Source organism: Pan troglodytes, chromosome 8 (assembly GCF_028858775.2).
Source record: "Pan troglodytes isolate AG18354 chromosome 8, NHGRI_mPanTro3-v2.0_pri, whole genome shotgun sequence".
Taxonomy (NCBI): Eukaryota; Metazoa; Chordata; class Mammalia; order Primates; family Hominidae; genus Pan; species Pan troglodytes.
The window spans coordinates 62,219,930-62,238,074 of NC_072406.2; the positions used below are offsets into that span (position 1 = coordinate 62,219,930).

The 18,145-nt window shown below is 36.7% G+C and overlaps 1 protein-coding gene and 1 pseudogene across 16 annotated transcripts in view; one reads left to right on the forward strand and one right to left on the reverse strand.

Annotated features, from left to right (window-relative positions):
• PARG (poly(ADP-ribose) glycohydrolase) overlaps nt 1-18,145 on the reverse strand; it is a 129,717-nt gene that overhangs the window by 93,545 nt on the left and 18,027 nt on the right. For 9 of the 16 annotated variants that reach the window (XR_008537386.2, XR_010159732.1, XR_010159731.1 and 6 more), the window contains 3 exons: nt 16,737-16,855; nt 16,526-16,609; nt 10,180-10,254 (listed from right to left, as the gene is read on the reverse strand). Coding sequence is in view for 11 of the 16 variants with exons in the window: in XM_063817542.1 (XP_063673612.1) it covers nt 10,180-10,254; nt 16,526-16,609; nt 16,737-16,855 (278 nt within the window). In the remaining 5 variants the exon portion in view is untranslated. 16 annotated transcript variants of the gene reach the window in all.
• LOC129136105 (large ribosomal subunit protein eL33-like) lies at nt 3,869-4,201 on the forward strand (annotated as a pseudogene).

Sequence of the window (18,145 nt, forward strand, 5' to 3'; positions counted from 1 at the left end):
AGTGGAGACTCAAAAAACAGAAAGCACAGTAGGAATAAGGGAGTAGAAAACTAGGAGGCTGTGGTGGGAGAAGAATTCTGAGCTCATGGCTTTAGAGAAGGAGCTGGCCCAGGGGATAATCAGGTCCAAGCTCTGGTCATTTGTGGTCACATGGGTTAATAAAGTAGAAGGTCTCACACACAGACTGGGTTTGACTAGTAAATGGTTCATCAACATGAATATCAACTGAACCGAAGTTGCCCAAGGTGATGCCAAGTAACAGGAGAGAGGAAAAGAGGTGTCAAAGATGGGCAGATAACAAGAATGGGAAGAGGGAATATAACCAGATGGCAAAGGATTCAAAGGAACGAAGACTGTTGGAAGCTGGTAGGTGCTTTCCCTGAGGCTGTGATGCTGCTGCTTTTTTTTTTTTTTTTCCAGTAGAAACAGGGTTTCACCATGTTGGTCAGGCTGGTCTCAAACTCCTGACCTCAAGTGATCTGTCCGCCTCAGCCTCCCAAAGTATTGGAATTACAGGCGTGAGCCACATGCCCAGCCATGTGGTTCTAAATGATGCCAGATCTAAGGCTATGGGCCATTAAGGCCGCCTTCTGCTAGAGGGTTTTCTTCTTCTTTCTACCTTGAATTCAAATCTTTGAACTTATTGGGCCTCCCTAGCTTTACTCAATTAGTTTTTATGATGAATCTTCCCCTTTCCCTAGCCATTTTCAATTGACCTAATGTTTGGGTAGTATGTTTAATCTGATTCAGCTTCTTTCCTAGGTGCTATGTCAAAGACCGACTCTGACAGCATGTGCCACAGTCCATAGATAAAAATGAGATGTCACTTAGTTACTTAAACTCCCTAAACCTTGGTTTTCCATTCTTCATTTGTAAAACAGAAATATTAATAGCATCTAACTCATGAGGTGGTTGTTAGAATTAAATCAGATAAAGCATACTGCTGACACTATAGTTGGTACATAGAAAACTCTCAGTAATAAGCACTACCACCTCCATCGCCAAAGATAACCAAATAAGACGATCCAGCAAACACAAAGGAGATATTTACAGGGAGGATCTTGTAGAAGAGGTGAGTCTGGGATGAGACAGGCCTATGCCTGCAACAGATAGAAGTGTCCAAGAGAAGTGAGGCTGGAATAGTCTGCAACTTAAGCAGCAGGCATGGAAGAAGGAAAGGATTACAAAGGGAGACAGGAGCCAACTATCAGGAAAGAGGCTATGCATATGGTTACTTAAGGCAGTGAGCAGTTCCAACATTGCACTCCCAGTGGAAGATGCCCTTTGTTTATCTTAGAGCTAGGCTTCTCAGGACTGAGGCAGATTAGACCAAGAGCAAGACCTCAATACATATCACTTTGGAGTTCATTTGAAAATATTCCATATTTCATTATGCTGGAAATGGCCCTTGCGGCAGAAAATGTCTTTTTGTAACACTTTTCATGTAATCAAAGAGCATTTGTGGTGACAAGGCACTATGTCACTCAGCTTACTAAAAACTTCGTTAACACACTATAAAGAAAAATTATTTAGCCAGCTTAGAATCTGACAGACTCTTGTAGTAAATCATTACCTGTCATTATCATCACAATAAATCGAGGATGAGTATTTTTCTCTACTAGTACTAATAGTAAAATAAGGAGAAAGACCATTGGCTCAGTCTTTGGTAAACCACAGCACTAACAGCACCCCCTCATATAAAAGGAACAATGGACCTATTTAGTCTTTGATGAGCAAGTTTACCGCTTGTTTAGATAGGCTACACACTGAAACAATATATAAATTTGAAAAACAGATCTAACGTTCTGTTTTTATTTACTCATTATTTTTACCTTCAGATAAAAATACTACAATAGTCCTTCCAGGGTTAAATATGAAATGTTACATGTAGATAAGTGTTCAAAGCATACTCAAAAGGACTATAGAATTTATTTTTATGAGTAGGAACATAAGAAGAATAAATGCAAATTAACAGGAATTATAAATCAAGGCATCATGTTTAACTGTGTTAATAAAATACAAACAAAACAAAACAAAACCCAAAACACTTCAGAGCTAGCTGATAGAGATATAAATCATGGGCAAGATTAAAACACAGAATTATTTTCACTCCTCTAACAGTAGATTTTTGGATAATGAAATCAACACCACAGCAACATTTAAAAGGAATAACTTCTACTGCTATTTGACCCAAATGAAGGGTTAGAGTTATAGGACAAACTAAGTACTAGCTTAATTTCATTATTAGAATATAAGAGAAAGTCTACTGAATGAATTTTCACTTTTGAGTATCTATAACTTCTAACCTCTTTGTCCACCACATAAATAAATACAATCCAGATAGTGTTTTGCAAACACAAAATAACAACTCTAACTTCATCAGTGATCTAGTGCATAGAGGGCTCAACTAAGACTGATATTCCATGGTAACTCATCAAGTTTATAAAAGCAAAGTGCCTAGTTCCAATTGGAGTAATCTGTCCTTTGGGATATGCACTATTTAGAAATCATAAATCATAAATATGAGACCCTCAACATATGTCCCAATTCAAAAGCACTCATTAACCAAACCAGGGAGAGAAATTCCACATATTCCATACAAATTTAAAAGTCACAATTGATCTGTTTCAATATTTTAGTGATTCTGATTAGCTCCCTTTTGGCTCCTATAGTTCTCATGAATTAAATTGAGCTGTAAAGTAATGCAGACCTTATGATTCCAGAGACTGTGAGTCACCAAGGGAAGAGGTCCAAAAAGGTTAAATTTCCACTGAACTCCAAATCAGAGGTTCGAAAGCTAGAGAGATAAAGACATTAGCTGTAGTCTTATGAAACATTTAAGGCTGCTTTCATTTGATTAGGAGTTTGGTACAGGCTCTTTGTGACAAATATAACAAAGACACTTGATATTTTTTAAGCTTTGAAGAAAATCCCAGAAAACAGATTATCTACGAAGAATGTTAAATCAAGCTAAGTAATAATGTGTTTATATACATTCAGAAACTTACTTCAGTGTTATCAAAAAACCAAACCAAAACAAAACAAAAAATGACCACCAAAAGGCTATCATGGAAGGAGGCCACATTCCTTCAGTTACTGAATAACGAAATCTGTTGTGATTTAAAACGGCAGTTATAACAATTTACCGCCTTAGGTCAGCTTTTCCCAAACTATTCTAAAAAGCACTAACCCTCCATGAAATGTTTATAGACAGTTTATAGGATAAAGGGGTGGGGATAGGAGGAATGAAGAGAGAAGAAAAATCCTCTAACAATATTTTTGTTCTAAAATTTTTAATACACAAAAATACTGAGTATATTTGATACAGTTAAAATTACCATGAGATAAGCTACTCATAATAGCATGCCACACCTCAGAAAGCCAGGATGTCCACAGTATACCACATATGCATGAATGCATTGATGCTCAAGTGATGCATAAACATACAACTATTGTGTTTTACGTTATTGAATCATAGCTGATTTGTGCTGTGATTTTTGCCTAATAATTTCAACATATATTTTAACTTTTTATTATATAATAAAGGCATAAATCAAAACTTAATTTCTTCCAGCCATTACTTTGTGTATGTGAAATAACTTTTTGTAATCTATTTTAATACAAGTTTATGTTCTTTTTTCTGAGTTTCTACTGATGCTCTGTCAATACATTATCATTTTTAAAGTTTTCCATAATCACAAGTTCAAAAACTGTTATTTTAGCTAAACACAGGTATAATAATACATGCCTCAATTTTGGAGACAATGAATTATGTTGTACCTGTTTTTAAAATTTTAAATGGCCTTTCTCTTTCTGCCAACTTGGAGCCTGTGGAGGCCTGCTGGGAACAGGAATACTAAAAGGAAGTATGTCTGGAAGGCTGTGGTCCAAGGCCATTTTTGCTGAGTATAAGTGGGGTCTCCAGAACCAAAGACAGCACACAGCTCTTTTTAAAATAGAAGGTGCTTATGCTCAAAATGAAACAGAATTCTATTCGGGCATAAGATGTGCTTATATATACAAAACAAAGAACAACAAAGTGACTCCTGGTGGCAAACCAAACAAAACCAGAGTAATCTAGGGAAAGGTAACTTGGTCCCAGGGAAATAGTGGCATGGTTCATGCCAAATTCTGAAGCAATCTTCCTGCTAAGGCCACTGGACACAGAATCTGTGTGATGCTGTACCCCTCAAGCATTTAAATTAATGAAAAGTAAATAAATAAAAGTGGATTTGTGCTCTTGGAAAAAAAAAAAAAGTAAAAAAAAATTTAAATGACAGAAACAGTTCTGAAGAAAAAGACAGATATAATAACATGATCAACTTAATTTGCATCATTCAAAACTCAATATGATGTCCCATTTACCTTTTAAATTAAGTAGCACATAAATAAAAATGCAAGTTCAATACTAATAGAATTACACACTCTTATTTACAGTGATAGAGGCTTTAAACAGTCTTTCTCTGACAAGTCATAGGACAAGAGCTGATAGGAGAATGCGTAGTCGATATTTTAATAACTACAGCGAAGACAAAAGATGCACAATTTCTAAGTTGCAATAATCTATTTTGTATGTATGATTTGAAGTAAAGACTTTATGCTATATATCTATATTTAAATTGTGGTTTACAAAGAGAAACATATTACTAGCCTCATCACAGCAACAAAATCATTCTAAAGTCTAGGTTTTTCATTTTTTACTTTTAAATGTCCTCTCCTTCCTGTACTCCTATCTCTCACTCTCTACCTTTACCAGCCACAGATGCAAAAAACAAAAGCAAAACCAAAACCACTTCATTTTGTTATTTATGACAGCCTTCATGGAAAAACCAATGGAAGGATGAAACGAAAGGCTTATACATTTCTATCTTTTCAATTCCAGACATAAAACTCAACATGGAAAGGAAGATGAAATAGTCACTAAAATCCTTAGGCTTCCTTTCAACAATTAATCCATTTTCTTAAGAAGTTTGCTACATAAATCAATTGCAGATTTAAAGCTCTTTATAATAACATTTTATACTTATTGTGAATATTCAAAAAGTACATAAAAATATATATGTATAGTCTAATGAATAAATATAAAACAAATATCCAAGTCCAGAAATAGAAGCCAACATTGCAGAAACAGAAGAAACCCCCTTAAAAATACGTCCCCCATACCCTTCAGTTACTACAGCTTTAATGTAAATTTCACAAGTTAACACACTATAAGTGAAATGAAACAGTGCCACAGGTGTTGTAAAAGAGGAGTATTTGGCTGGGCACGGTGGCTCATACCTGTAATCCCAGCACTTTGGGAGGCCAAGGTGGGTGGATCACCTGAGGTCAGGAGTTCGAGACCAGCCTGACCAAGATGGTGAAACCCTGTCTCTACTAAAAATACAAAAATTAGCCTGGCGTGGTGGTGGGTGCCTGTAATTCCAGCTACTCAGGAGGCTGAGGCGGGAGAATCACTTGAACCTGGGAGGCAGAGGTTGCAGTGGGCCAAGATCGTGCCACTCCACTCCAGCCTGAGTGACAGAGAAAGACTGTGTCTCAAAAAAAAAAAAAAAAAGAGAAGTATTTAAAAATTCCTCCAAGATGCATTGATAGAGGACTTTTATAACATATAGAACATTTTGTTCAACTTTCCAGTGAAAAATGCCAGGAGTAAGTATATTGATTCATTTAGAATATAAATTACAGGAGTGTTTGAATTTAATTTTGTGAAACACCACACAGGAGGGCCATAAAACACAGATTGTGTGTTTGTAGCACTTCCAGCAGCTAGCAGTGAGGAAGACCAATATTAGCCCTGAAGTTGCAGAAAACACTAAATAACAGTCATTTCGACTCAGTAGCACCTAAATATATAATTATAAATAACAAATTAACAGATTGGTCTCTGTGATCTTTGCTGGTTTCTGAAAAACTAATAAAAGCTTAGGTAATACTCCTTACTTCCATTCCAGTAGAGGTGCTCACACACCAGGGTGGGCTTCTGGGCACCTTACCTCTTGTGCTAGAGACCAGAATGTAGGTAATTACAGTACCATGGATTCACAATGACTGTTGACATGAACTCCTCTTGTTGTAAGGTAGTTTGGGTTACAAAATCCTTTACTTACAGAATTAATCAAAGAAAGGTTTTAAGGAGATAAATATCAACAGCTTCAAAATAAACGTAACTGCAAATATTAATCTTAATACGATGTCAAATTTAATTCTTTTCCTTAATAAAACAAGCCACTCAGAGTTCAATGTGACATTTAAGTAAAGAATTTCCAAATTCTGGCTGGGAGCAGCCGCTCACACCTATAATCCCAACACTTTTGGAGGCCGAGGTATGCAGATCACTTGAGGTCAGGAGTTTGAGACCAGCCTGGCCAATATAGTGAAACCCTGTCTCTACCAAAAATCCAAAAATTAGCCAGGTGTGGTGGTGCATGCCTGTAGTCCCAGCTACTCAGGAGGCTGAGGCATAAGAATTGCCTGAACCTGGGAGGTGGAGGTTACAATGAGCCGAGATCATGCCATTGCACTCCAGCCTGGGCAATAGAGTGAGATACTGTCTCAAAACAACAAAAAATTAGAAAATAAAAATTGAAAATATTGCCAAACCCTGCTAATAAACAATGTTTAAGAACCCTTAGTTTAAGGCCGAGCGCGGTGGCTCATGCCTGTAATCCCAGCACTTTGGGAGGCCGAGGCGGGCAGATCATGAGGTCAAGAGATCGAGACCATCATGGCCAACATGGTGAAACCCAGTCTCTAATAAAAATACAAAAATTAGCTGGGTGTGGTGGCGCACGTCTGTAGTCTCAGCTACTCGGGAAGCTGAGGCAGGCGAATGGCTTGAACCCAGGAGGTGGAGGTTGCAGTGAGCCGAGATTACACCACTGCATTCCAGTCTGGTGACAGAGCTAGAATCCATCTCGAAAATAAAGAACGCTTTATAGGCCAGGCACAGTGGCTCATGCCTATAATCCCAGCACTTTGGGAGGCTGAGGAGCGAAGATTGCTTGAGCCCAAGAGTTCAAGACCAGCCTGGGCAACAATGGTGAAACCCTATCTCTACAAAAAAATACAAAAAACTAGCCAGGTGTGGTAGCACATGCCTGTAGTGCCAGCTAAACGGGAGGCTAAAGTGGGAGGATGTATACAGCCCCGGAGGTTGAGGCTGCAGTGAGCTGTGACAGCACCACTGCACTATAGCCTGGCTTTAAATAAAAAAATAAAAGAACCCTTTATAAACAAGCATTCCTAGTACAGAACATAAGACACTGAAAATGCAAACCAAATATAATTTATTTTCAACTTAAAACCAAACCAAACAATTGTTTCCCTTGCGCTAAAAATATTTTCTTCCACCAATCCCACCTATATAGGTATGTCTGACACTTACTTCTCACTAACCACTGCAAGCGTGGGCAATGTTGTCCCTGTGGGTCATGACTTGCTAAAGTTCTAGAATAATATCTGGAGATTTGATGGATAGAAAAATAAACAAGTGTATTAAACATCCAAGGTATTTTGTTAAGTACACTGATAATGACAGAATAGCAAACAATCACAGAGAGAACCCCCTTCAAATCTCTAGATAAGCTTTACACAAATTTCCTCAAATCTCCAACAAACACAGGAATGGATGAGCAGACAATTTATCAATTTGATGGAATATTATTGCAACCATTAAGGCTAAACATTATAAAGTTATATAACACAGAAGATTTTATAATACAGCATAAATTTTAAACATACATTTATGTCTAGCTATAAGACATCATATATATGGGCAAAGACTTAAAAAGAATACAATAAGAAATGAATACTTAGTGTAGTTGTGGGGACTTCTCCAACCCTCCATATGTTTACAAAGTAAATACAAATCAGAAGGTCTGGTTGGGGGCGGTGGCTCACACCTGTAATCCCAGCACTTTGGGAGGCCAAGTTGGGTGGATCACTTAACGTCAGGAATTTGGGACCAGCCTGGCCAACATGGCAAAACCCCATCTCTACTAAAAATACAAAAATTAGCCGGGCAACGTGGCGGGCACCTGTAATCCCAGCTACTTGGAAGGCTGAGGCAAAAGAATCGCTTGAACCCGCGAGGCAGAAATTGCGGTGAGCTGAGATTGTGCTGCTGCACTCCAGCCTGGGTGACAGAGTGAGACTCCATTTCATAAATAAATAAATAAATAAATATTAGAAGGTCGAAAACGCAAGGACTCTTCTCCCTAAAGAACTGTAAAACCATCATCAGCACCTGAGTAATCATCTCATATTTATGATCTACACTAAACACACCAAAACTTGCTATATATTACCCGTTTCAGGCATGCTTCTGGGCAAGGTCACCAGATAAAGGGGAAACAAGGTCCTGTCTGAGTATTCTGATTAAGAAGAGAGAAACAAATGACTACTTCATAGCAAGGTGACAGAGGTATTGTAACCAATGGCATGTTTTACTGCCATCTCAAGGTATCAAATTATACATTACTTCTAACCCCAATTAACCATCATGTCCAATTTAAGCCCAAAAAGACATAACAATACAAATGTTATGTCCTGATAACTTAAGTGACAAGGATAACGATTATATCGGTTTGATCTACTTTTCATCATATCAGATATTACATTGCTGTTACAGTGAAAGACATTTAGATTCAAGGATATCTGAGATATCCAATTTCCAGATACAAGGATAAGTCTTCCATTATTTATGCCTGCCTTGTAAAAGCCATATGGGTCAAAAGCTCAATAAGATAATTCTGAAATTACTGGCACTATCTCGAAATGCAGAATTAGTTTGGATTCTATTAACGTGATGTAAGAGTTGCCCTTAGCACCTAGGTTTTTTGCAGAAAGTAACAAATTAATCCTAAAATTCAGAGTGAAATGCAAAGAATCCAAAAATAGCCAAAACAAATTTGAAAAAGACCAAAGTTACAGGACACACACTTCCTGATTTTAAAACTTACCACAAAGCTACGCAACCAAGACTGTGTGGTACTGGCACAAGGATAGACATATAGATCAGTGTCGTAGAACTGAGAGGCCAGAAACAATCCTTACGTCAACTGGTTTTGAAAAGGTGCCAAGACAATTCAACACGGGATAGAAGAGTCTTTTCAACAAATGGTGCTGGGACAACTTGTTATCCACATGCAAAATAATGAAGTTGAACTCCTACCTTACACCACATATGAAAATTAACTCGAAATGGATATTCACATGGAAAATAATAAAATTGGACTTCTAATTTACATCATATACAAAAATTAACACAAAATGGGTAATGGTCATAGTGTAAGAGCTAAAGCTATAAAATTCTTAGAAGAAACATAAATCTTCATGATCTTAGATTAGCTTCTTAAATATGATCCCGAAAACAGAAGAAAAAAAATGATAAACTGACTTTGTCAAAATTAAAAATTTTTGAGCTTCAAAGTGTAACATCAAGAAAAAGAAAAAAAAAAAACAAAATGGGAGAAAATATTTGCAAGTCATATATCTGGTAAGGAACCTGCATCTAAAATATACAAAGAATGCCTAAAATTCAATAATAAAGACAAAAAATTTGAATAGGTATTTCTCCAAAGAAGATATAGAAATGGCCAATAGACAAATGAAAAGACTCTCTCTGCTAATGGTACTATGAAAGTGATATTCTTATCCACTACTGGCAGCATAGTAAATTGCTACAATTAATCTGTGGAAAAATGATTTTATGACAAAAGTTTTTAAAAGATTTTTAAACAAATGTTTTGTGCCCTTTGACTTAGTCATCTAATTTCTGGAAATCACCTAAAGAAACAATATCAAATATGGGAAAATATATATACATATATAATGATGTTGCCACAATGTAACTGAAGGTAAAACTGGATGCAACCTGTATGTTTGAGAATATAAGAACCATTATATTCTCAAAATCTAATCATGGACTATTATACATTCCTTGATAATGCTGATAATGGTATGAAAATATAACAGAAAATGTGTATTCTAAGAGATGAAAACAAAATTCAATATTAACTCCTAATTGTATTTACCTAAAACACACATATAAAATAACAGCAAATTTATAAAACTAAAAGATAATTATCTTAGTGTGGCAGAATTATGGGTATTCTTCTCAAACCTTCTTATTGAGTTGTCAATAATATTTTCATAAAGAAATAAGGATACTTTTACCTTATCCCAGAAATCGATCAAAGCTGTAAAGTCCCATTTCTTAGAATATGCCACATTGTATTTCAGAATAGCATCCTGTGGAAAATGCAGAAACAAAAAAACGTCATGGTATGGCCAAGTGAATGACCTATGAAGAGCCTGTCTTATGAATTACCTCCAGTACATTTCATAATGTTAGACAAGCTTCCTACTACCTCCCCCTGCTACTGATATGGACATCAGTAGCTACAGACAAACAGAATGAACACTAATTTATTACTCACTTAAAAAAATGAGATTAGAAAGGTCAAGTAATAGGTGAAAAAACACAATTACACCCTAAAGCATGCATTCTAAATAAGGTGATATACTCCAAATAGACAAAAACTGGATCTTGAGCGGTAAAAAATAAACTTAGTTATCACGATTGTTGGTGGTCCTTGAAAGCGTCAGATTATATATACACAGATATACACAGCAGATTTGTAGTATGAAAATTTCATGGGTCAGTTAATAGGGTTGAGGCATAAATTTTTTTGTAAAAAATAAAAAATAAAAATTTCATGGGGATGAGGAGATTAGGAAAAAAGTATTTAAAAACTGTCTTTTTTCCTTTATTATAAAGTATTTTATACTATATATAAATTATTATCTTCCTCCAGCAGTTCACATAAATTACACATTTATGTAGAATGAAAAGTCAAAATATTATGCCATCTACTGGTGTAGCTTTTAACTGTTTGAATAGGCAATACTATACATCTGGTTTCCAGAGTCAGGTATGCATAAGACAATCCACTAGATGTGCAGAAACAACTATTTATTTATAATTACCTTTTATCTCATCCTTTTAAATATCTACTTTGGTTTTATTTTATACTGTACATACTACATTAATAAAGTAATAGATATGTAGAATTTATAAATGACTATTTATATTGGTAATACACACTCAAAATTTTTTTACTGAGGCACACAGGTCTGAAAACCACTGTTAGATTATTACTATAAATCTTCCAAATTTCGTTATCATTGAATAAGTTTTTAAAAAATTAATACTCTGTCAAAGCTTCCTGAATAGTACTTCATGCCATACTAAGTATCTAGGTTAAAAGATGAGCCAACAAAATGTGTCTTATTCACTTGGAATCAGGGGACATCCAAGTTCCTTAAGAAAAGAAAAGAGAAGAGAAGAGAAGATAAAAGAAAAAGAAAAATCTTCCCTAAAATAAGATAGCAAGAAAGAGTGAAAGAGTCTTTATTTTTCACTCACAAGTCATACATAACATTTTCCATTAAGAAATAAGAGATTTTAGGCTGGACGCAGTGGCTTGCGCCTGTAATCCCAGCACTTTGGGAGGCTGAGGCGGGCGGATCACAATGTCAGGAGATCGAGACCATCCTGGCCAACATGGTGAAACCATGTCTCTAATAAAAATACAAAAATTAGCTGGGTGTGGTGGCATATGCTTGTAATCCCAGCTACTCGGGAGGCTGAGGCAGGAGACTCACTTGAACCAGGGAGTCAGATGTTGCAGTGAGCCGAGGTTGTGCCACTGCACTCCAGCCTGGGTGACAGAGAGAGACTCCGTCTCAAAAAAAAAAAAAAAAAAAAAGAAAAAAGAATTAAGAGATTTTGGCCTGCACGGTGGCTCACGCCTGTAATCATAGCACACTCTGGGAGGCCGAGGCAGGTGAATCGCTTGAGTCCAGGAGTTCGAGACTAGCCTGGGCAACATGACAAGATCCCTAGAAAAAAATACAAAAATTAAGCAGGCATGGTGGTGCGTGCCTGTAGTCTCAGCTACATGAGGGTGCTGAGATGGGAGGATCGCTTAAGCAAAGGAGGTTGAGGTTGCAGTGAGCCGAGATTGCACCACTGCACTCCAGCCTGGGTGACAGAGCAAGATCCTGTCTCAGAAAAAAAAAAAAAGAAAGAAAAAAAAAAAATTAAAAGATTTTAAGGATTTTTTTTTCCAATCACTGGTATCTAATTTCAAAACTTCATAAAGTATTAAATAGAAATGTGTATCAATAGGTGAAGGAATAAACAATGCATATACTGGAGCAAACTATCAATATATTGAACTACATGGATGAATCTCAAAATTATCTTCATTTTGAGTGAATGAAGCCAGACATACCCACTATGATTCAATTCATGCAGAATGTAAACTATAGTGAAAAAGAACAGATTAGTAGTTGTCTGGGGCCAGAGCAGAAAATGGAATGGACTGCGAAGTGGGGAGAGGAATCTTTGGGGATGATACAAACATTCTGTATCTTGATTATAATGGGAGCTTCATGGGTATGTGTAAATGTCAAAACTCATCAAATGACACACTTTAAAAGGATAAACTTTCTTATCCATACGTTATTATTCCTCAAAGTTGGTAAGGAAAAAAATTTTAAGTAGCAATTGCATTCTAATTCTTCACTGTAATTCTCTAATTATTTTAGTGTTTTATAATTAGCATTAAGCTTTAGCTTGTATTTATTTTTACTTCAGTCTTCAAGTCTCAAAAGTAGTCCACCATGAGGTTGCTTGTCATTAGAAAAACTGGATACTACTCTGTACTCTTGAGTTATCAACTACTGAGTAAGTTCTTTATAGTTCATAATTCACAATAAGCACAAAAAATTCTTTCTGTGCAAATTATCACACACATTATTTATATAAGTACTACTGTGTAAATCAACTTTTGAGGACACTATTACTTTTTAAAATTCTGAATGTCTCTAATCCCTCTAAATCCAACATCAAATGGTATATGAACAGCAAAAAGATCATTATATTCAATTAGAGGGATTTAATGTTTCCCTCTTCCTCTCTCAAAGCATTCTTTCAGCAAAGGAAACAATTACCATAAGCAGATAGAAAAATATCTCAATGGATTACTCTGTTCTATTGAATCTACCATAAGGGAAACGCAAAAAGGAAATTCAGATTAAAGCAATTACCCCTTCCTGAAATAATCATGGTGCACTAAGGAATTGCTAGAGAAGTAAGCAGACTGTGTAAGTTAAAACACTATAGTTATTCTTTTTTTTTTCAAATATGGAGTTTCGCTCTTTGTTGCCCAGGCTGGAGTGCAGTGGCATGATCTCGGCTCACTGCAACCTCTGCCTCCTAGGTTCAAGCGATTCTCCTGTCTCAGCCTCCTGAGTAGCGGGCATTACAGGCACCCGCCACCGTGCCCAGCTAATTTTTATATTTTTAGTAGAGATGAGGTTTCACCATGTTGGCCAGGTCTCAAACTCCTGACCTCTGGCGACCTGCCTGCCTCGGCCTCCCAAAGTGCTGGGGTTACAGGCTTGAGCCACCGCACCTGGCCTCACTATAATTATTCTATTTGCAGTTGAAGAAATATAAAAATTCTTAAAAACAGCCTCTGTTTAGAAGAATAAAAATAAAGAACCTAAGATAGTGTTCATCAAATGGACTCTGGGTAGTATTCCTGGGCAGCCTGCTTCTATGTGAGTTTATAATTTTGTTTTTAGAAAACAATGGCCAAATAACAACACACTGTACGAATGAAGGCTAGTACTTTTAATAGAAAAAATAGTGAAAAGATTGAGCTGTCCTACTATACACCACAGTACAGGTATGTTAAATTCTAACGAACCTTCATCCAGATGTGGTAATTACATGCCTGTAATCCCAGTACTTTGGGAGGCCAAGGCAGGTGGATCACTTGAGCTCAGGAGTTTGAGACCAGCATGGGTAACATGGCAAGACCCAGTGTCTCAGCCAAAAAATATAAAAAATTAGCCCAGTGTGGTGGCATGCACCTGTGGCACATGCCTGTAACATTATACTAAAACCAAGTAAACTCTAGCAGAACTTGAGATTTTTTTCCAGCTACTCAGGAGGCTGAGGCACGAGAATTGCTTGAGCCAGGGAGGTGTAGGTTGCAGTGAGCTGAGATCGTGCCACTGTGATCTGATGTTCTATATAAGGATCCCATCTTTGTATCCACCAACATCCATCAACTGTTCATGATTAGTAGGAAAAGTAATAATTGTAAAATAATTTCTTCTTTATGTAGTATTTTAAAGAATTTCTCAGCATACTATTTTGGGGTTTGGATCAGCGGTTTGAAAATTTCTGTGCAAAAAAAGGAATAATGACTACAAATTGTTTTCACTGTGATAATAAATACAAATCAAATGATGGTTCATTATACCTGAAATTTTAAAAAAAATCAAACTGATATAGCTGTATAAGCACTACAGGTATAAGGAGTTAGCTGGGAGCAGTGACTCATGCCTATAATCCCAGCCAGCACCTTGGGAGGCCAAGACCAGGTGGATCACTTGAGCCCAGGAGTTGGAGACCAGCCTAGGGAACACAGAGAAACCCCGTCTCTACAAAAAACTAAAATAAACAAAATTAGTCTGGGCATGGTGGCATATACCTGTAGTCCCCGCTACTCAGAAGGCTGAGATGAGGATCGCTCGAGTCTGGGAAGCAGAGGTTGCAGTGAGCTGTGATCACCCCACTGCACTCCACCCTAGGTGATGGAGCAAGACCCAGCCTCAAATTAAAAAAAAAATATATATATATATATATATACACACACATATATACGCATGTGTATATATATATACATATATATATACACATATACTGTATATATACATATATACATGTATATATATATACATGTATATATATACATATATATGGAGTTTATATTTAGTTGTATGTTTGCATACACATAATTAACATTATACTAAAACTAAGCAAACTCTAGCAGAACTTGAGATTGTTTCCATTTAAAGAGTTTGCTTTTTGTAGCTGTGAGCCTGAGTGGTTAGCGTATTGCTGGTATTGCTGGAGGCAGGGTTGACCCCTCACCTGATACTTGTGTTCAAGACAATCTAAATTGTGTTACGGAAGGGACTGACTGTACTCATGGCTAACCTGAAATATTAAAATAAGGCTGCCCCTAAAACCTTCTTAGTCACACAGGATCCCTGTAGCCAAAACAGTGTATGTTCCAGCTGCAGAGAGCAGACTGCTCTCAGCTTGCACAGCACCTTAGGTGTGGGAAGAATATATGGATAGGGAATGGGGTGGAGAAAGAAGGACGGAAATGTTGTCACCCAGGTGGTTTTAGGGTCTAAGGAGTGGAAAAGGATGGCACTGGGGAGGTCTTCATGGATCTGTGTAGGAGTTCCCTGTAGATAAATTACTGATCCCCCATCTACTATCCCCAGTATGGAATGGCTGAATTAATACGTAATCAACTGCATTGTATCTAAAGCCTTAGAACTAGTCAGGTGCTCCTCCCACCTAATACCATTTCTTACCCCGTAATCCTACCTGATTTTTAACAAACCATTAATAATTCTAATGATAATCTCTATTTTGTTGTGTTTTTTGTAACTGTTTTAAATAAATCAATTTGTACTGTAAAAAAGAAAAATAAACAGTCTGCTTTTTTTTTCTTTTTTTAAAAAAAGAGCCCATTAGAAGATTGAGAAACACTGTCCCCAAGGAATAAAGCCTTCAAAATACATTATGGTATAACATATCAATGTTTTCCATGTAAAGAAAAAAAACAGGAGCTACAGAAAGGTATAGAAAGTTTAACAATAACTTGCAAGTATCAGTAGAAAATATTAAGAAAGCTGAGAAACTATACACAACAAATTAAGTCTCTGAAAGAAAATAAAACTCATTTTCATAGAAGTATAAAAAATTCTGTCACTGTTTATATTTATAAAAACATTAAAAGTTTTCATGGCTATAGTGCCCCCAAAATATAAATATATATATATATACACACACACACTCACTCATATTTTAGATATTAGAAAAACAATCTACTAGTTACCCTTGCAGTCATAAATGAAATATAAATATATCAAAAATAAATTATTGCCAAAATATAAGATTAATAAATTATTAAACTGCTAGGAGCTATATTAAGGGCAATAAAAACCAGAATGCTTAACATACACTTTAATCATTGGGAAACTCAGCTTCCCTTTGGGCAAATATTGCTGAAGTCATAATTCTTTCCTGATTTACTTTTAAAGATATTTCAGAAACATGATAATTTTAAAACAAAAAAAAGAAAGAGAAGCTTGAACTGAAGGAAATTGGATGGGGAATCAAGAAACAGAGGTATTATTCCTGGTTCTCCAAATTATTCTGTGTGGCTCCAGGCAAGGCATTTGCAACTCTCAGTTCTTCTCATTTCCTAGTAGAATGTCTCTAAGGAGCCTTCCTTAGTGCCAGGAAGCAAGCACTTTGCATCTAAAGAATGTTGCTACCTGAGTCTATTAAGACCAAAAAGTCTTTGAAAGAGGAGACACAGGGCCCATAAAGAGGCAAGAATGGTAAAAAACAACATACCTTCAAGTTTTGGGGTCGTGTAAATTTGTTGAGAAGTGCAGTCTGAATGAGCTCCCACCGGCTCCCCGCAGTTCGCTCACCATTCTTTTGGAAAAAAGAAAAACATATGAGGAAGCTATTCTAAGTTCTTTTGCATCACAGAATCAAAGGTCAAACAAGCAAGTACCAAACCATTTTTCAGAGACTAAAAGAATCTCGGTTTTGTTCTTACCTCATCTTCCACTGGGTACAAATTTTGTTCTGAACAAGGCATTTTAACATGCTTGTTATCCCACAAATCTTTATAATGTGTTGGAAAAGGTTTAGGAACTTCTCCTGCTCGCAAAAGATCTACCTGAAATTGAGGGTAAACAAAATTGTCAGTGCATAAAAACAAAATGTATCTTCTATAAAATAATCCTAAGTAACCAAAGCAAATGCTATAAAATAGAGACCAGCTCCCAGGCAAGAAATCACCAAAGAACCCTTCAGTTCTTCCCATTCCTCACCTCCATTCAACCAGGTCCAAGTCACCAGATATAGTATATATTCTAGCTCCATATCCCCTAGGAATCCTTCCTTGCCTCAGCTTTTACTAAGTGTTTCCCATCCTTCTCCCTAACTCCAGCTGTTGCTAGACACATCTAGCCCCCATAAAACCCTTTCTAAAGAACTCCCAGGCTTCTAATGCTATAACGCCTATACTCTGATTCTAAGTGTCATCCTGATTTTCATATACGTTCTTATCAAAACACCATTCATTCCAAACAAGTCTTAAACAACAATTAAAATTCCTTAAACATAGCAAATTCATTTTCATATTTATATGCCTGTATACATACTACTGTGGCCTCTCTTTTTAATACCACTACTACCAATTGCCACCTCCCCCACTGTATCTGGTTAAATCTCTATTGTCACCTTCATAGCTCTGCCAGATTTTCATTATCTTTATGAAGTCTTTAGAAACTTCAAAGTAGGCAGCTATTTATCTTGTTTTGTTAGATTATTATCATGCTAGAGCACACTTGTCTTCCTCTCCCTCACTAGATCGCAAACTTCCTGAAAATAATCATATTAACTTTGTATTCTGAATATGTAAGATAGAACCTGGCATGTGTACATGTGTACGCGTATACATGCAAATATATATATACACACATATGCTACTATAATAACTATTAAGTAAATGTTTGAGGAAGTGGTACAGCAGGTAGCCAGTCAGACATGAGCAGGGCAGGACAGGGCCCCTACCACTACCAGGAATGTCAGATAACCCTCAAGTGATGCACAGGGAGTTGTGAAACTGCCTCTCTAAAATAATTGGAAGCAGCTGGCGCCAGGGAAAGGAGTCACCCAATAGATAGAAAAATCTGAAATTGGTGATCAGCAGCTTCCTGTTAAGATCTTAGGAGTTGGGCAAGTTAGCTCCAGCATGTGTACTAGGGAGCAAAATGGCAAAGTTTAACTGATATATGACCTTATAAGAACACTCAACTGGTAAGGGAAGAATACCTCAAGCAAGCATGTGTACAACTCCAGTAATCACACCACGCATGCAGACAGCCCATCTCAAGGGAAGAATCAGGGGAGAAGGGGACACAACCCCCTGGAAGCATGCCAACATATAAAACCTCAAGT